The sequence below is a fragment of the Corvus hawaiiensis genome, chromosome 9 (assembly GCF_020740725.1).
Source record: "Corvus hawaiiensis isolate bCorHaw1 chromosome 9, bCorHaw1.pri.cur, whole genome shotgun sequence".
In the NCBI taxonomy this organism is placed as follows: Eukaryota; Metazoa; Chordata; class Aves; order Passeriformes; family Corvidae; genus Corvus; species Corvus hawaiiensis.
In genome coordinates, this window is record NC_063221.1 from 22,910,834 (window position 1) to 22,926,210 (window position 15,377).

Below are 15,377 nucleotides of genomic sequence, written 5' to 3' on the forward strand. Positions count from 1 at the left end.
CCCACACACCCACGTGCCCTCTCAGGCACCAGCCATTGCCATAGTGAGTGATCAGGAGGGATCTGTAGGTCACAGCTACAGAGACAGGCAGGCTCAGCAGGAGGGCGATGGGTGCAGGGTGGGTTCTGACAGCACCATCTCCTCCACGTGCAGGGGACAACGCGACAACAGGTGGCCCAGGCACCGCAGAGCTGGCGGAGGACCTGCTGCTGCGTGCTGAGCGCTCGCCGCCGGGGGCCAGCAAAGCCAAGAAGACGGTGTGGAAATCCTCACGGGGCACCCGTGGGCGCAACTGCCACATCCGCAACCTGATGGTGAAGGTGCGTGACCTGGGCCTGGGCTTCAACTCAGATGAGATCGTGCTCTTCAAGTACTGCAGCGGGTCCTGCCACCGGGCACGCAGCAACTATGACCTGACGCTGGGCAGCCTGCTGCGGCAGCAGCTCATCGCCCCGAGGCCACAGGAGCGGGTCCTCAGCCACCCCTGCTGCCGACCCACCCGCTATGAGGCTGTCTCCTTCATGGATGTGGAGAACACATGGCAAACAGTGGAGAAGCTCTCAGCAGCTGAGTGCAGCTGTATTGGTTGAGGAGGGGGCCGCTGGCTTGGCCCCAGCTCTACACATGCCAACACACTCCAGCTTGCCACATGCAGTGGCACTGTTGCTCAGAAAAAGAGTCTGGCAGAGGCTGGCGCCCCTGTTCATATGTGGCCACAAAGAACAGAGGTGAGATAGAGTCATGACTGGGGTGTGGGTGGCCAAGCCCCCACCTGCTCAGTGCCAAGCAGCTGGTGCCACTGGCTACATGGGGTCCTGCCCAGGTGCCCCGGCTCAGCCCCGGGAGAGGAGCTGAAGAGAGAATGGACCATCCCCACCACTCGCAGGGGTCTGCCAGCCCAGCATCCATCAGCAGCACTCCTGCACCTGTGCTCTAGGGGCCAAGCATCACCCGAGCTTCAGAGGGGGCAAAACTTCCCTGTTCCCTCGGGCACCCTGGGGTCAGTGGTGCAGGGAAGGGGTGTCCCTGAAGGCAGGGCTGCAGTGGGGCCAATCTGCGCTAGTGTGGAGTGGGGGGCCTGCACCCGGACCAGCAGCAGCCCCTAGTATTCTGCAGGGTGCTGGGTCTAGGCACCCACTGGGACCCCCACCCCTGCCTGGTTCCCAGGGTGGTGGCAGGCTCCCCTCGCTGCTCCGTGGTGCTGTGGCACTAAACTATTTATTACTCTAAATTATTTATTTATTGTTCTCGAGCGGCAGCTGCTATTTATGACTTTGGGCCCCCGGGGGCCGGGTGTAATTTAACCCCAGCGCTGCAGTGAAGCCCTGGGCAGCACCCTGTGCCCCCTGCACCCTTTTTCTATTATTTGTAAAATTTGAGGGATAAACTCTATTTTTGTACAGTCGCCTTTTCCTGTAGCAATAAAGCGATGGGCTGCGCGTCCAACCCCTGCGTGTGCCCGTGATGGGGACGGGGACGGGGGTGCCCCTGAGGTGGCAGCGGGAGGGCGCGGAGCGGGGCCGCGCGCGGGGAGCGGTGCCGGTTGCCCGGTGCGCGGTGCCCGGCAGGGGACGCGCGTGGGCCGGGACTACCGCTCCCGGCGTGCGGCGCGGCGCTGCGGCAGGTCCTGGGCTGCCCGGCCGCGCCTGCGGGGCCGCGGGGAGAGGCGAGGCGGCGTCGGAGAGAAGCGGAGCGGGGCGCCGGGGCTGCTCGGGGAGTCCCGCGGGCGCCTCCCGGCCCGACCGCCGCGCCGAGCCGCGCCGCCCCGGTGCCGCCGCCCCCGTCGGGGCGGGGAGGCGGGTCCCGCCGCGATGCGGCTGCCCGTGCGCCGCCGCTGTCGCCCGCCCGCCGCCGCCTCCTGAGCGCCGCCGCAGCCATGGAGCGGAGGGCGGAGGCGCCGCCGCCGCCGCCGCCGCCGCAGGGCCTCGACTTCACCGTGGAGAACGTGGAGAAGGTGAGCGAACCCCGCCGGCCCACCCGCGGCCGTGGCGGGGCGGGGGGCTCGGCGGCGGGGTGCTGATGGTGCCGCGGTGCTGCGAGGGATGCGGCTCGGGGCGCGGGGGGGCACCTGCTCGGCGGTGCCGGGCCCGGCGAGGGCGGCGGGCGGTGTCCCTTATGCCTGCCCGCCCTGCCGCTGCCGGGGGCTCCGGGGCGTGGGGCTGGAGCGGGAGCCGCCGGGGCAGCCCGGGGAGGGAAAATGATGTGGCAGGAATGGGAGCAGAAGGGAGGGGTTGTGTGTGTCTCCGACTGGCGTCCTCTAGGTCGACAGCTGCAGCGCTGGTCAGGGAGAGCCCGCGGGTCTGGTCCTGGCTACTGAACCAGATGCATCAATGTGAAGGCCATTATCAGTGTCTCCATTAGGCAGGGAAGGAAGGAACTTTTGCCAGGTGCTGGGAATTACTGGGTGTTACGGTTGGGAAAAGCCTTCAGAGGGCGGATGGCCCAGTGATGCCTTTCTAAACCAGGAATCCAGCCCCTTTCCTCCTGCTGATGCTCAAAGTCCTCCAAAGCATCTGCAGGGCAACAGGAGTGAGGCTGATTGCTGAAATCTGGGATCCAGGGAATGGCTACGGCAAACCAAGGCCTGCTGGCATCACACTGCTGCTGGGATGAGCCCTGAGCAACTGATGTGTGACCTGGGATTCGTCATGGAGACCAAGCAGGGCACCTCAGTGAGCACCCAGGAGGGCAGCTGAGCGAAAACCTTCCCGTGGCCACCTTGGAGGTGATGGGGGCAGGGCAGCAGAGGATGCATCCCTGAAGGGCAAACAGCAAGTGCATCACCCTTCCACTTACCCTGTAGCCAGACATCTGACAGACATCCGTAGCTCGGTCCTCAGACAGCTAGTGGGAATCCCAGTGTCCTCATTTTTCCTCTATAAGAATAGACTGAGATCCTTGCCAAAGCAATACTCATGGGCGTGCTGGTGGGCACATAGAATTGTGGAATCGTTTAGGTTGGAAAGGACCTCTCAGATCATCGTGTCCAATGGTTAGCTCAGCTCCGCCAAGCCCACCACTAAACCATTTCCCCAAGCTTTTCACGCCTGTCCCTCCCCAGCGGGTTGCCTGGCCTCACAGGAGATGTCAGCTCAGGGATGTCAAGTTTGTCACTGGGCGCTGGTTGCCTTTGTGGCTGCAGGTGAGACTCAGCCCACCTCTTCCAGGGAGACAGAGCACCGCCGGGGGGATTAACTGATGTCTGGAAAATGCTACATTCGTGCAACCTTCTGCGGCTTAATCTGCATACAGCCAGGGCTGCTGGATGATTTTGCCTCTGACTTCCTTTCTTTTTGTCAGACACAAACCACTCCTTTGTTTGCACCAACAATGAGGCGCACACTTGCCTGCGAAGGGTGGGCAGTGCCAGGGTGCGGGCACTCGGCACTGGCTGGGTGAGGTGCGGCTGTGCCGAGAGGCAGCTCATCCTTGCCAAGCTGTTTGGGATTTAGTCTCCCGATGCCTGGGAGGAGGCAGAGATGCCCTCTAGGATGCTTCATCTCCCCTCCCCCAGTCTGCCTGGCCTCTCCCGATCTCTGCAGGCTTTGCCATCTCAGTAGTGTCCTCTGAAGGTGCAGCTGTGGACTGCAGTGGGGCTCTGAGCTGCTGGTGGGGGGCAGCAGCACAGTCCCTGAACAGGGGAAGAAGGATGGGGTGGGATCAGAAAAAACCCCAGAGATTCAGCAGCTCAGAGCCTTCCTGTGTCAGTCTTTTCCAGGAAGGGCTGTGGGGTACAAAGTGAAGGAGAGATGGGCTTTGCTGGGAGCAGGTTTTGTGGGATGCAGGTGGGTAGAACCACTTTGTCAGAGGTGATGCTGGCAGATGAGTGATGCTCCTACTGGCCTGAGCTCTTCCACCTGCCAGGTTTTGTGCACAGCTCCATTAATAATACTGAATACTGATTAAAATCAGGGTTTGACTCCACTCTGAGTCAGTTAGTGATAAGTGCTAGGGTTAGGAACAGTGTGAGGGCTGAAGCCTTTCCAAGTCTCCCGCAGTGGAAGTCATCATGTGTGGCAGTTGTAGCTAGGGCAGTCTCACCAGACTGCCCCTGTCACACTCTTCTGATGGTTTTCTGTCCCTGGAAAATCCTTTTGTACCCCTTCTGTTGTTTATTCTGCAGTGGGGTTTTGTAGGGCTCTGGGTGTCTGTGTAGCTAAAGAGGATCATTGCTGTGTTTATGCATAACCAATGCCAGAGAGAGATCCCTCCAGCTGTGACCAGTGGTTTCAGGGAGGCAGGAGGGTGCAGGCTGGAGGCAGGGCCAGCTGACAGGTCTAAAAGCCTGTGGACAGGTGCCAGGTTCAGATGCTGCACTTCAGGAACCATCTGAAAGTTGCTCCCTGTATTTTTTTGCTCCGTTTTTCCATAGCAAGCTCTCCTGTAGCACAGGGAAGGAGCGGGGCTGTGCTGGGGCTGAGCTGTTTTGATACGGTTACTGTGTCAGCAACCCCCAGTCCTAGCTGAGGGCTGCTTGTTTGCTTTTTGTTTTCTTCTGAGCCTGACCTAGATGCTGCTCTGACTTCAGCACAGCTAGAGCAGGCTGGCGTGGCCACGTTGTGTGTACCTGCTGGGTGTCCAGCAGCTCTGGGCTGGTGCTGCTTCCCCTGCACCTCCTGCTGAGTGGGGCTCTGCTGCTGTGTTTGGAGGGGTTAGAGGGAAGGGAAGGCTGGGAAAGCCAAGGGCTTCAGGCTGTGAGAATGCTCAACCTTTCATTGCCTAAATGGTGCAATCTGGTTTGTGCTTTTGTGTGCCCAGGAGCTGTCCCTGGTGTGACTGACAGCCTGGTGCTGGGGTGATGATGAAGATGGATTGCAGATGTTTAGTCCGGGCTGCTGTGTCTTGTCTCAGAGGAGCAGTGCACAAACAGGACTTGTGCCCTGCAGTCTTGGTTTCCCTCAGGTCAGGGATATCAGCACCTAATGCTGCAGTATTGGACCGGAGAGGAAGAATGCAAGACCCTCCTCATGTGTTCTTAGTGCAGCTGAATCTGCTTCAGCAGTATCGCCCTTTTTGAAATAAGAAAAAAGGTAGTGCCGTTCCTCCATGAATTTCCCAAGTGCCTGCTCTCGCCCTCTTTTTTTGTCTAATTCCTTCCACGGTCTTTTGTCCCTTGTCCTGCCTCTGATCCTCTGGGGTGTTTGTAATATTCGCTGACGTCTTTTCCCTAGCACATTAGTGGTCTGGCATCTCTGGGCCTTCCAGATTGCCGTGTGCCTCTCTGGAGATGCCTGATGAATGCACAGAGTCTCTCCGGCAGGATGGGTAGGCGGGGTGTCATGGAGCTGACATCCGGAGCCTACCGCAATGAGAGAGGGATGGCTTTGATCACTGCTCCTCTGAGATGCTGAGCCTCAGGGATGTGGCAGCTGCTGGGGCTGCCTTCTACCCAGGAGAATGGGGAGGAGAAATCAAGTGCATCTGTTTTTTTCGGAAGGTTATTGCCTGTCTTCAGAAACCTGATCAAGAGAATTACAAATACCCTCACGAGGGTGAGGGAATGGCATCCTCTATCTGGCAGTGGATCAACCCCTTAGTCCTTAGAGGCAGTCTGCATGTGTGAGATGTGGCAGCCACACTGGGGAGGGTAAGCTGGGGGTCTTAAGAGGAGAGATTCTTGCAAAATTGAGGGAAGCATGTGTTCTTGCAGAAGCAGATTCCAGCCAGAGTGAACCTTGGCTGAACACATGGCTCCTTCCTGTGGTGTGGTGCTGATGGGATGAGAAGGCAGCATCTTGTTGTCCAGTGCTTGTCTGAGCTTTACAAGGGCTATCGCTGGAGTCTCGTCTCAACTCTGGTGTATTATGGAGCAGGAATGGATGGCATTGATGCCTAGGCTCCAGCAGAAATTCCTCTCTCAAATTGCTTGTGTACTCCATCATGGAAGTGTTGGGTAGAAACAAGGGATAGCGTACAGGGGTTTCAGCTCACCCTTGCTGCTCATCCTGGGCTTTGCATTCCCAGGGTTTCTCTCTGCTTCTCCTCACCCTTTGCTTGTTCAGGCCCCTGCCCACCCTCGCAGGGAGTGCACGCGTGTCCCACAGTGCCTGTCCCTGCTGGGGACCACCCTGTGCTCTGCAGAGGGATGATGGCAGTGAAGCAGTGGGAGGGGTGCCAAAGCTGCTGAGCTGTGTCTGGGCTGCAGCCTCTTCTGGACAGCTGAGGATTTGGTGTGGGCAAGCTGGGCTCAAAGAGGGGCTTCAGAGGGGCAGCATCTTTTATTAGCAGAGGGGAGAAAAACCCTTTTCTTTTGGACTGCTGGAAAAATGTGGGTCCTTGAACAGGAGCAGCATGCCTGGCAGCACACACCCGGCTTTATTTTGCATCCATTTGCTATCCTCAGCAGGCTGCTGCCTTCCCGGGGTGCTGGCTGCTCAGCCTGCCCCACTGGGGCTGGGGGGGCCAGCTGCTGTGGGCAGGGGGAGGCAGGGATGATGTTCCCTTCACTTGGCAGAGCCAGGGTAATGGCTGTGCTGCTGCAGGCCTGGAGCACTGGCGGTGTGAGTGCGTTCAAGTAGAAAGGACAGCGAGAGACTGCAGCGGGAGACATCCCGGGGGGTCCTGCTGGAAGGAGGCTGGTGGTTGCCGAGGGACCTGGCCACCGCTGCCCCCGCCATGCCGTGGCTGTGGGCACACCACAAGGAGCAGAGCAGGAATATATTTTGCAGCTTTCTGTTTCCCCAGCTGTGATGCAGACCTCACTCAGGGTTGTACCTGCTGTCAGGTCTGTGTGCTCAAGCAGACTGGCCCTTGGAGGGCAGCTGTCTCCCCATGGAGCCCCCAAGAACAGCAGGCAGCACACTCCCGCTCTGGGATCAGAGCCATGTGTCTGAGGCTCCTCTTGTCACCCCATAATGGCATGGACACAACACCTCTCTGCAGGGCACCCCGTGTTCACGTATTTACGCAGTGCAGTGAGGGAGACTGTCTGCTGGCACTGGGCTCCCTGCAGAAGCTCTGAAGGGTGAGTGCTTGGGGATTCTGGGCTTGTAGCAGATCCTTTTCCCTTGCGATACATGAGTGCAGCCTAAGATCAGGTGCCTCTGCTCGGCTGTAACTCTCCTTGAACTGCTCCTGTTCCACCTCACAAAGGAACCAGCATGGGATCTCTGACCCATGTCTTTTGGGCAGGCTGCCCTGCACCAGTGCAGCTTACTTGAGGGGCTGATGTTGCTCCAGTGACTAAAGCCTGACTGAGGCTTTGGTCACAGCTTTTTAGAGCAGGGAAGAGCCATCATAATAAGCTTGAATTATTTTCAGCCAAGCAGAGCTGATGTTGGAGAAGGCTCCTTCCCTGGCCAAAGGGCATAGCTGACAGCCAGGCTGTTTACCAGTTCTCACATTACAGGTCTAATTGCAGGGGAGGCAGGTCTGGTGTCAGCCACCCGTTCAAATTGCAATGCACAAACCCTCCCTGTTAGATGTCACTACCCAATTTCACGCCTTCTGCTTCTCCCTCTTGGCACTAATAAATTCCCCTTGTCATCTCCAGTGCTTCCTGATGGGCCTCAGGGTGCTAGCCAGAATGGTCGTGCTAAAGTCCAACAGCAGCCAATGCTGGTGCCTGATCTGGCATGAGGGCAGTGTCTCCTTGCTGAGGAGGAGCACGCTGGGTGTTCAGGTGCCCTTCTGCAGGGCATGGGGTCTTGCAACCCCCTGCCCAATGCTCTCAGCAGAGGATGGTACTCATCCGATGTGTGTGGTAGGCCAGGAAGAGAGCCTAGTCTGCTCCCAGGGGTTTCTTCTGCTGCTTTGAGCTTGGTTAGGATGGTCCCAGTATTTATGTCTAGCCTTGGAGGCCCTCTGGAAGGGTCTCCCATGTTGTGTAGAGTACTGGATGGGGTGTGCTGTTGGTAGCCCTGGGGCCCGTGCTGCTTTTCCTTTCCACCTGGTGCCCTGCATGCAGGCAGGAACAGCCATGTTTCTTTCAGGAGCCACCACAACTGGTCCCCTCCCAGGCAGGGTGCTTGCAAAAGGGGGCTGAGATAGTGAACAGATGTCTTTTTCAAGAATGTTCTTCTGATTTCCAACAGCTTGTAGCATGAGCTTTCAGCATCAACTTTGCTTCCATCCTCTGAATTTCTTTGTGTAGTTGGTAGACTTTTTCATCTTTCCACTCAACTTCTCTCTTTGAGGTGCTGAGCAGTGGAGGCTCCAGCATGTCCTTGGAGACTTTTGCTGGAAACCTCCCCCGAGACTCCCTGGAGGAGGAGTGGGACGAGCAGGACTCTGAGCTGGTGTTGCTGGGCATGGATGCCTCCCCAGAGAGCTCACTGGTGACGGTGGGGACTGCGCACGGGGCAGAGTATGAGGGATGCAGGCAAGTTGCTGGGATGGTGGTGGCGGGAAAGCTGTCCACATATCTGGAAAGCTGGCCCTGCCTGGGAAGGGGTCTTGGGATCCAATTGCTCACTGTTCCTCTTAATGCAGGGGGAGTGACATCTCCCCAGCACAAGTGTTGAGGGGAGCAGCTATGATAGTGCTCCCTCCTTGCCATTGTTACGATGCAGCAGCTGGGGTTTTTTAGCATAGCCAGTGCTGGAGTCTCTGCTGGGGCTGTGTGCACTGGATGTGTGTGCACTGGATGTGTGTGCACTGGATGTGTGTGCGCTGGATGTGTGTGCGCTGGATGTGCGTGCACTGGATGTGTGTGCACTGGATGTGTGTGCACTGGATGTGTGTGCGCTGGATGTGTGTGTGCTGGAGGTGTGTGCACTGGGTGTGTGTGCGCTGGATGTGTGTGTGCTGGATGTGCGTGCACTGGATGTGTGTGCACTGGATGTGTGTGCACTGGATGTGTGTGCGCTGGATGTGTGTGTGCTGGAGGTGTGTGCACTGGGTGTGTGTGTGCTGGATGTGGGTGTGCTGGAGGTGTGTGCACTGGGTGTGTGTGCGCTGGGTGTGTGTGCACTGGGTGTGTGTGTGCTGGAGGTGTGTGCACTGGATGTGTGTGCACTGGATGTGTGTGCGCTGGATGTGGGTGTGCTGGAGGTGTGTGCACTGGATGTGTGTGCGCTGGAGGTGTGTGCGCTGGATGTGTGTGCGCTGGAGGTGTGTGTGCTGGAGGTGTGTGCGCTGTGTGTGTGTGCGCTGGGTGTGTGTGCACTGGGTGTGTGTGCACTGGGTGTGTGTGTGCTGGAGGTGTGTGCACTGGATGTGTGTGCGCTGGATGTGTGTGTGCTGGAGGTGTGTGTGCTGGATGTGGGTGTGCTGGAGGTGTGTGCGCTGGGTGTGTGTGCGCTGGGTGTGTGTGCGCTGGGTGTGTGTGCACTGTGTGGGTGTGCTGGATGTGTGTGTGCTGGGTGTGTGTGTGCTGGAGGTGTGTGCACTGGAGGTGTGTGCACTGGATGTGTGTGCGCTGGGTGTGTGTGCACTGGATGTGTGTGTGCTGGATGTGTGTGCGCTGGGTGTGTGTGCACTGGGTGTGTGTGCTGGATGTGTGTGCACTAGATGTATGTGCACTAGATGTATGTGCACTGGATGTGTGTGCGCTGGATGTGTGTGTGCTGGATGTGTGTGCACTGGGTGTGTGTGCACTGGGTGTGTGTGCTGGATGTGTGTGCACTAGATGTATGTGCACTAGATGTATGTGCACTGGATGTGTGTGCACTGGATGTGTGTGCGCTGGATGTGTGTGCGCTGGATGTGTGTGTGCTGGAGGTGTGTGTGCTGGAGGTGTGTGCACTGGGTGTGTGTGTGCAGGGTTGGTACCTGCTTGCACCTCAGCCTCATGCTGGGCTCTTCCTGGTTGCTCACTCCTCTCCATTCAGTCAGATGATCATATGGAAGCACCAGAGGCTGCTGGCTTGAAGCAGACCCTGTTGGCAGCATCAGGCCTTAGCCAGCAGCACTGACAGCCCCAGCCAGGTGGAGGATGAGCCCTCAGCTGCTTCCCAGCAGGCAGACTGTGTTTGCCAACCCCTGCTCTGCTGCCCTGCCATGGTCCCATGGACCTGCAGTGCTGTGCAAGGCTTGCCCTGCACATACATTGCTCCTGGGGCTCGCTGTGGTGTGCCCAGAGTGAGCACAGTGCCATGCTTTGCCTGGCAGTCTCCCTGCTGTGAGACTGGCATGCAGCAGCTCTGTGGCCAGCACAGGTGAGCAGTTGGGGAGCTTGTGGGTCAGAAACCCAACACTGTGGACCAGGTCCATCCTGAACACATGATCAGGTCTGTGTTTTGCATAGTTTGTGCTGGTTTAGAGCTTAGGGCTCCTGTGTACACATTGTGCCTTGAAATATGTGATGCATAGGGATTTTTTTCTCCCCACAATTTTCTAAGCGGTAGCACTCTTCAAAATAGAAGAAATAAATTCATTAGAAAGTGCATGGAGGTGTAAAAATAGAGGTTGAGAAGAGGTGGGGAAGGATTCTGGGCTAGGGAACAGGCAGAGGGCACTGCTCTTTTCACCTTATGACTGCCCAGCAAGCAGTGAAGGGAAGGAGTGGGTTGTCACCGTTCTGGGAATCTCAAGTGAGGTTTATTTGGGAAGAAAAATAAGCAGCAAGCTCTGATGGGAGCAAGTAAGAGACTGAGCCGGTAATGGCTGGGAGCTCCAGCTTCAGCCCTGCTGCAGGATGACTCAGTCCTTAGCACAAGAGCAGGGGTAGGAGCCAGGTTCCTACCCCCAGGAGTGGCTGAGCTTTTAGCACATCTGCAGCTGCTGCTCTATAGTGAATTGTTGCTTTGCTTGGAGGGAATGACAGTGCTTGCCTCTGCCTCAGCAGCTGAGTGATGCTTCCTGCATCCAAGTCCAAGATAACTGGAAACAGAGCAAAGGTTTGGCTAGCTACTGAGAGCTCGTGGTCTCCCCTTGGCTTGCTCTGTTGGGACATATTTCTCTCTCCCATGCCCTGCTTATCTAGGGTTAACCTTTTCTGTGTCAGGATACGTGTTTTAGTGGGTCAGACACTGTCCCTCTGCAGCCCATGTTGGCCAAGTCTGTCTCCTACGACGTACTTCATAACCTCTTTCTTACAAAGAGGTTGTCCTCATTTTCCCCTGTCACAGTCTTGAACAGCGGCGATTCAAGTTATGGCCCAAGCAATGCCGACTCTGTAAAGTTCCTGCCATATTGTCCTGCTCTGTGGTCTCCCACTGGGAAGCTGCAGGAGGCACAAGCTCTTGCTTGGGAAGCTTGTTCCCATGCCCCAAGCTGCCAGCTCTGCATGCTTAAAAATAGGGTTTAAATCCTCTCCTGGGTACAAGAACCACAAGAATTCCATAGAGCTTTTTTTTTGGGGGGGGAGGCTATTTGAGACCTGGAGCCAGGGTGGGGACACAGAAGAATCCTCTGCACCTGCTGCAATCATCGTCTGATTTGCTGGTAGGGTGCGACGGGTGCCTGATTGCCTGAGAGGTGCCATGGATTTTCCTTGCTCCTGGCGTGTGCAGTCAGCAATTTGAAATGAAATGTGCTGTGCCAGGCAGAAATCCTCACTGCTAGAAGATGGATTTCAGGCAAGGAGTAGTTATTCTTCCCCTCCTTGTGTGAGGACATCACTGGTTGCTGGCTGTACCCACTCAGGATAAGTAGCTAATTAAGGTTGGGCTTCATATCTGTATAATATTCCCCTGCAAATAAAGCCTTGTAGCCTGTGTGAAGCTGTTCATGTGGATCTGAGCTATGCAAAGCAGTAACTAGATCTCACAAAGCTGCAGAAGCAGGTAAGTGATGTTTCCCTTCTCCATATGGAGAGCTGGACTGAGCAGCCCTGGACTGGCAGAGGCAGGGTTGGATGCCAGCTCTCTTGGCTCAGCTGTAACTGGGTGGGTTTGGGAATATTTTGAAGAGGCTTCATGGAGAGATTAATCCCTGAACTTAGTGACTGTGGGCTTTCAGGACTCTGCATAACCTGACAGACAAGGATCCGCAGTGGCTCCTGCATTCCATGGGCTTATAGATGCAAGCTGTGGATCACAACACCTTTCAGAAAGCAGGTGTGGGTGGAAGGCAGGAGTGCTGGTCAGCCATGTCCCTTACAGTCTTCATGTGGAAGAAGGGTCCTGTGCCCACCCCAGTGATGGCACATCAGCAGGGGAGCAGGCAGATCCAGCACAAGTGAAGGTGAAGATGGGAAATGACTAAGGAAAAGACATTTCTAGAGTGAAGCATGAGAGAGGGGAAGGATGCTTTGCAGGTCCTCTCCTGCTGCCAGATCACTCTTGCTTCACTGAGAATAGGAAAAGGGAGGCCACCTAACACAGGCTGCCCTGGGGAGGGGGGGCTGGCTGTCCAGGGCTCCATCCTAGTGAGCCTTCCTGATAAGCCTTTCCAAGGCAGGACAGGCCACAGTGGTGCTCCTCAGCTGCTCTAGGGTGCTTCCCTCTCTTTTCCAGGCTCTCCATCAGCTGTATTATGACCCAAACATCGAGAACAAGAACTTGGCTCAGAAATGGCTGATGCAGGCACAGGTGTCCCCCCAGGCATGGCACTTCAGCTGGCTGCTTCTCCACATGGACAAGGTGCCTGAGATCCAGTACTTTGGTGCCAGCGCTCTCCACATTAAAATCTCCCGTTACTGGAACGACATCCCGGCTGACCAGTATGAGAGCCTCAAGTCGCAGCTCTTCACCCACATCACGCGCTTTGCCAGCGGCTCCAAGATCGTGCTGACCCGGCTGTGCGTGGCATTGGCCTCCCTGGCGCTCAGCATGATGCCAGAGGCCTGGCCCTGCGCTGTGGCCGACATGGTGCGCGTGTTCCAGGCCGAGGACTCCAACGTGGACGGGCGGGCGCGGTGCCTGGCGCTGCTGGAGCTGCTGACGGTGCTGCCTGAGGAGTTTCAGACCAGCCGCCTTCCACAGTACCGCAAGGGCCAGGTACGCAGCGTCCTGGCGCAGGAGTGCGGCTCCGTCTTCCCTTTGCTGGAGCAGCTGCTGCAGCAGCGGGACTCCCCGGGTTTCATCAAGCAGAAGGTGCTGAAGTGCTTCTCCAGCTGGGTTCAGCTGGAGATCCCGCTGATGGACTGCGAGAACCTCATCCAGGCAGCTTTCACCTCTCTGCAGGACCCAGAGCTCTTTGACACAGCAGTGGAGGCTGTGGTCAATGCCATTTCCCAGCCCGATGCGCAGAGGTAAGGGCAGCGTCTCCTGTGTGCTGCAGGCTGGTGCTCCTGGACATCAGTGGGGAAACAGGGTGGGAAGGAAGGAGAAATCTCAGGCTTTTTTCTAGCTATTGTTGGCTCCAAAGGTAATGATGACAGGGTTTGGAAGTTGGAGAGAATCAAAAGCAGTTGGAGGCTGTTAGTTTCTCATGGTTGGTCCTGGAAGGTTCTGTGCTGTGGTTGACTTGCAGGGACCATGTAGTCTTGGGCAGCTGCAGCCCATGTCCACCCTGGCCTCTCAAGCAGAGGAGGATGCGTGCTTCTGGCTCCTCATGTCAGATCCTGCAGCAGCCAACCAGAGAGCAGCTGCCTGACTCCTGCCAGCAGTTCAGAGACCTTCCTCTGCCTTGTGCTGCTGGTCCAGCCAAGGAGCTGATTCAATGCAGAGATAATAAAACCAGGTCTGTCATTTCTTTCCCTCCTCCTGGCTCCAACAGCTTGTGCCAGCCAAGGACTCATCCTTTGTCTGTGGCTATGGCTGCCCCTGGAGCAGCTGAGCTGGGAGCTGGGGCAGATCCTGCTGGGGCTGTGCTGTGGGGCTCCGAGCTTGTCTGCTTGGCTGCATTGCCTGAGCTGCTGTCAGCTCTCGGGACCAATGCCTGCAGAAGGGACAGGACATCTCCGTTCCCGTGGCCACATCCCTCCTGGCTGCTTAGCAACCTTCCTCCAAAGAGGAGGGCTTCCTTGAAGGTTGGGCTGAGCTGCTGCCACTGTGAATCCCTGTGCATCGCTGCACATCGCGCAGGCTCCAGCCCTCTGCAGCGGTGGGAATGATGCTGCCACTGCAGTTGTGAGCCCTAGTCCTCCCCTTGGTTAAGGGCAGGAGCAGCCTGCATGTTCCCCAGCCCTAGGGCAGCCTGGGGGGTATCCTTTTCAATGATGAGGAGTTTCATCTGAGGACTGCAAACCATGGTGCACAAAGGGACCCATCAGGATTTTAATGTGTTGCTGGATAGGGGGAGGGGTTGCCTCATTTGCTAGTGTTTATAAAAGTGACCACAAGCTGTTTTTTCTTGTGCCTGGCAAGGGCTGTGGACCAGCCCAAACCCTTGTAGCAGGTCTGGGGCAGAAAGTGAGAAGGTGTGAGAAGGTACCCTGCAGTTCTGAAATGTTGGACTGTCTTCCTGCTTTTCATTTCCCTTAAGTCCCAGAAGTCCCTTGGCCATGATTCCATGACCTGTGTGCAGGAGCCTGGCCCTGCAGTGCTGGTCTTTGATTGCATTAAAAAGCTGAGTTTTCTGTTGAGCTTTCAAAGTGAATTGTGGTGAGAAGTGTGGCTGACAGTGGGGTTTCCTCTCTGCTTCTGTGCTGACCCTGCCATGCAGTTTTTGGCCTCATTCAGACCTACCGTGCTGGCTGCTCCCTTACAGAATCTTCAGTACTTGCTCTCCATCCTTCTTCCTAGAGACATCATCAGCCATGCAGAGCCCCCTCCTGTCTGTAGGCGTTCGGGGAGAGGCCAGGACAGGGCAGGCAGGCTGAAAGGCTGCCTGAAAGGCTGGCCAGTGTGTGAGCCTGGTGCAGCTCCTGCCCCGGGGTGTGGGGACAGCGGTGGCATTGTCTCAGGGGTGTCCTGCCAGGCGGCGTGTGGTGTTGGCTGCTTCCCAGCCCTGGTGGGCGCTCTTCTCCCCTTTGTTTCTTGTGTCCAGTATCCTGTGTTCTTCCTCCTGCCTTCCCTAGTGCCAGCTGTCCCACCCCTATGGCTTTGTCACTCAGCCAAAGTGGATCTAGCTCTTCCCAGAGCCCCCGGGGAGTCTCCTGACCTTTCTGTCTCTTATCTTGATAGTCTGGGAGATCCCTGCTGCTTTTCAACTGCTCTCTTCCTCCATGGTCTCTCCTTTGTTTCTGCAGGGCCCTTGGCTGCAGGCTCAGAGTATTCTTGGCGATGGGCTGCTGCCATGGTCCTCTCCAGAGTTTATTAGGGCATTGCTCCATGAGAGGGTTGATTTTGGGGCTCAGCACTTTGCCATGGGTTCCCTGAGTACTTTGGACCCTGTGTCTTTCCCCCCTCGCTCCCTCCCGGCTGTCTTCACTGATGTTGCTGCAGAGGTGATCATGCAGGTGTGCTTCTGCCACCAGCAGAAAGCTCAGCGGCTCTTGAACTTGGCTTCTGACTTTGAGGGTTAGATAGCTTGTGGGTCATCTTCCCAGGGGAGCACCACCTTGCAAGGCAGCTCTCCTGCTGCAGCACCTGTGTCCAGGTGGAGAAGGGCAGATGCGACCTCCTGGATAAGGACCACGTGGCCCTGGTGCTGCCTCACTCTTGGGTAAG

At 56.8% G+C, this 15,377-nt stretch overlaps 1 protein-coding gene across 5 annotated transcripts in view; it reads left to right on the plus strand.

The window, feature by feature from the left end:
* The window catches only part of IPO13 (importin 13), a 39,099-nt gene that overhangs the window by 4,753 nt on the left and 18,969 nt on the right, over positions 1–15,377 (plus strand). For 4 of the 5 annotated variants that reach the window (XM_048312267.1, XM_048312266.1, XM_048312264.1 and 1 more), the window contains 2 exons: positions 154–320; positions 12,339–13,075. In XM_048312267.1, the coding sequence (XP_048168224.1) occupies positions 154–320; positions 12,339–13,075 (904 nt within the window). Of the gene's footprint in view, positions 1–153; positions 321–1,842; positions 1,955–12,338; positions 13,076–15,377 lie in introns of those variants that run through there. The other variant, XM_048312268.1, reaches the window with a different exon arrangement.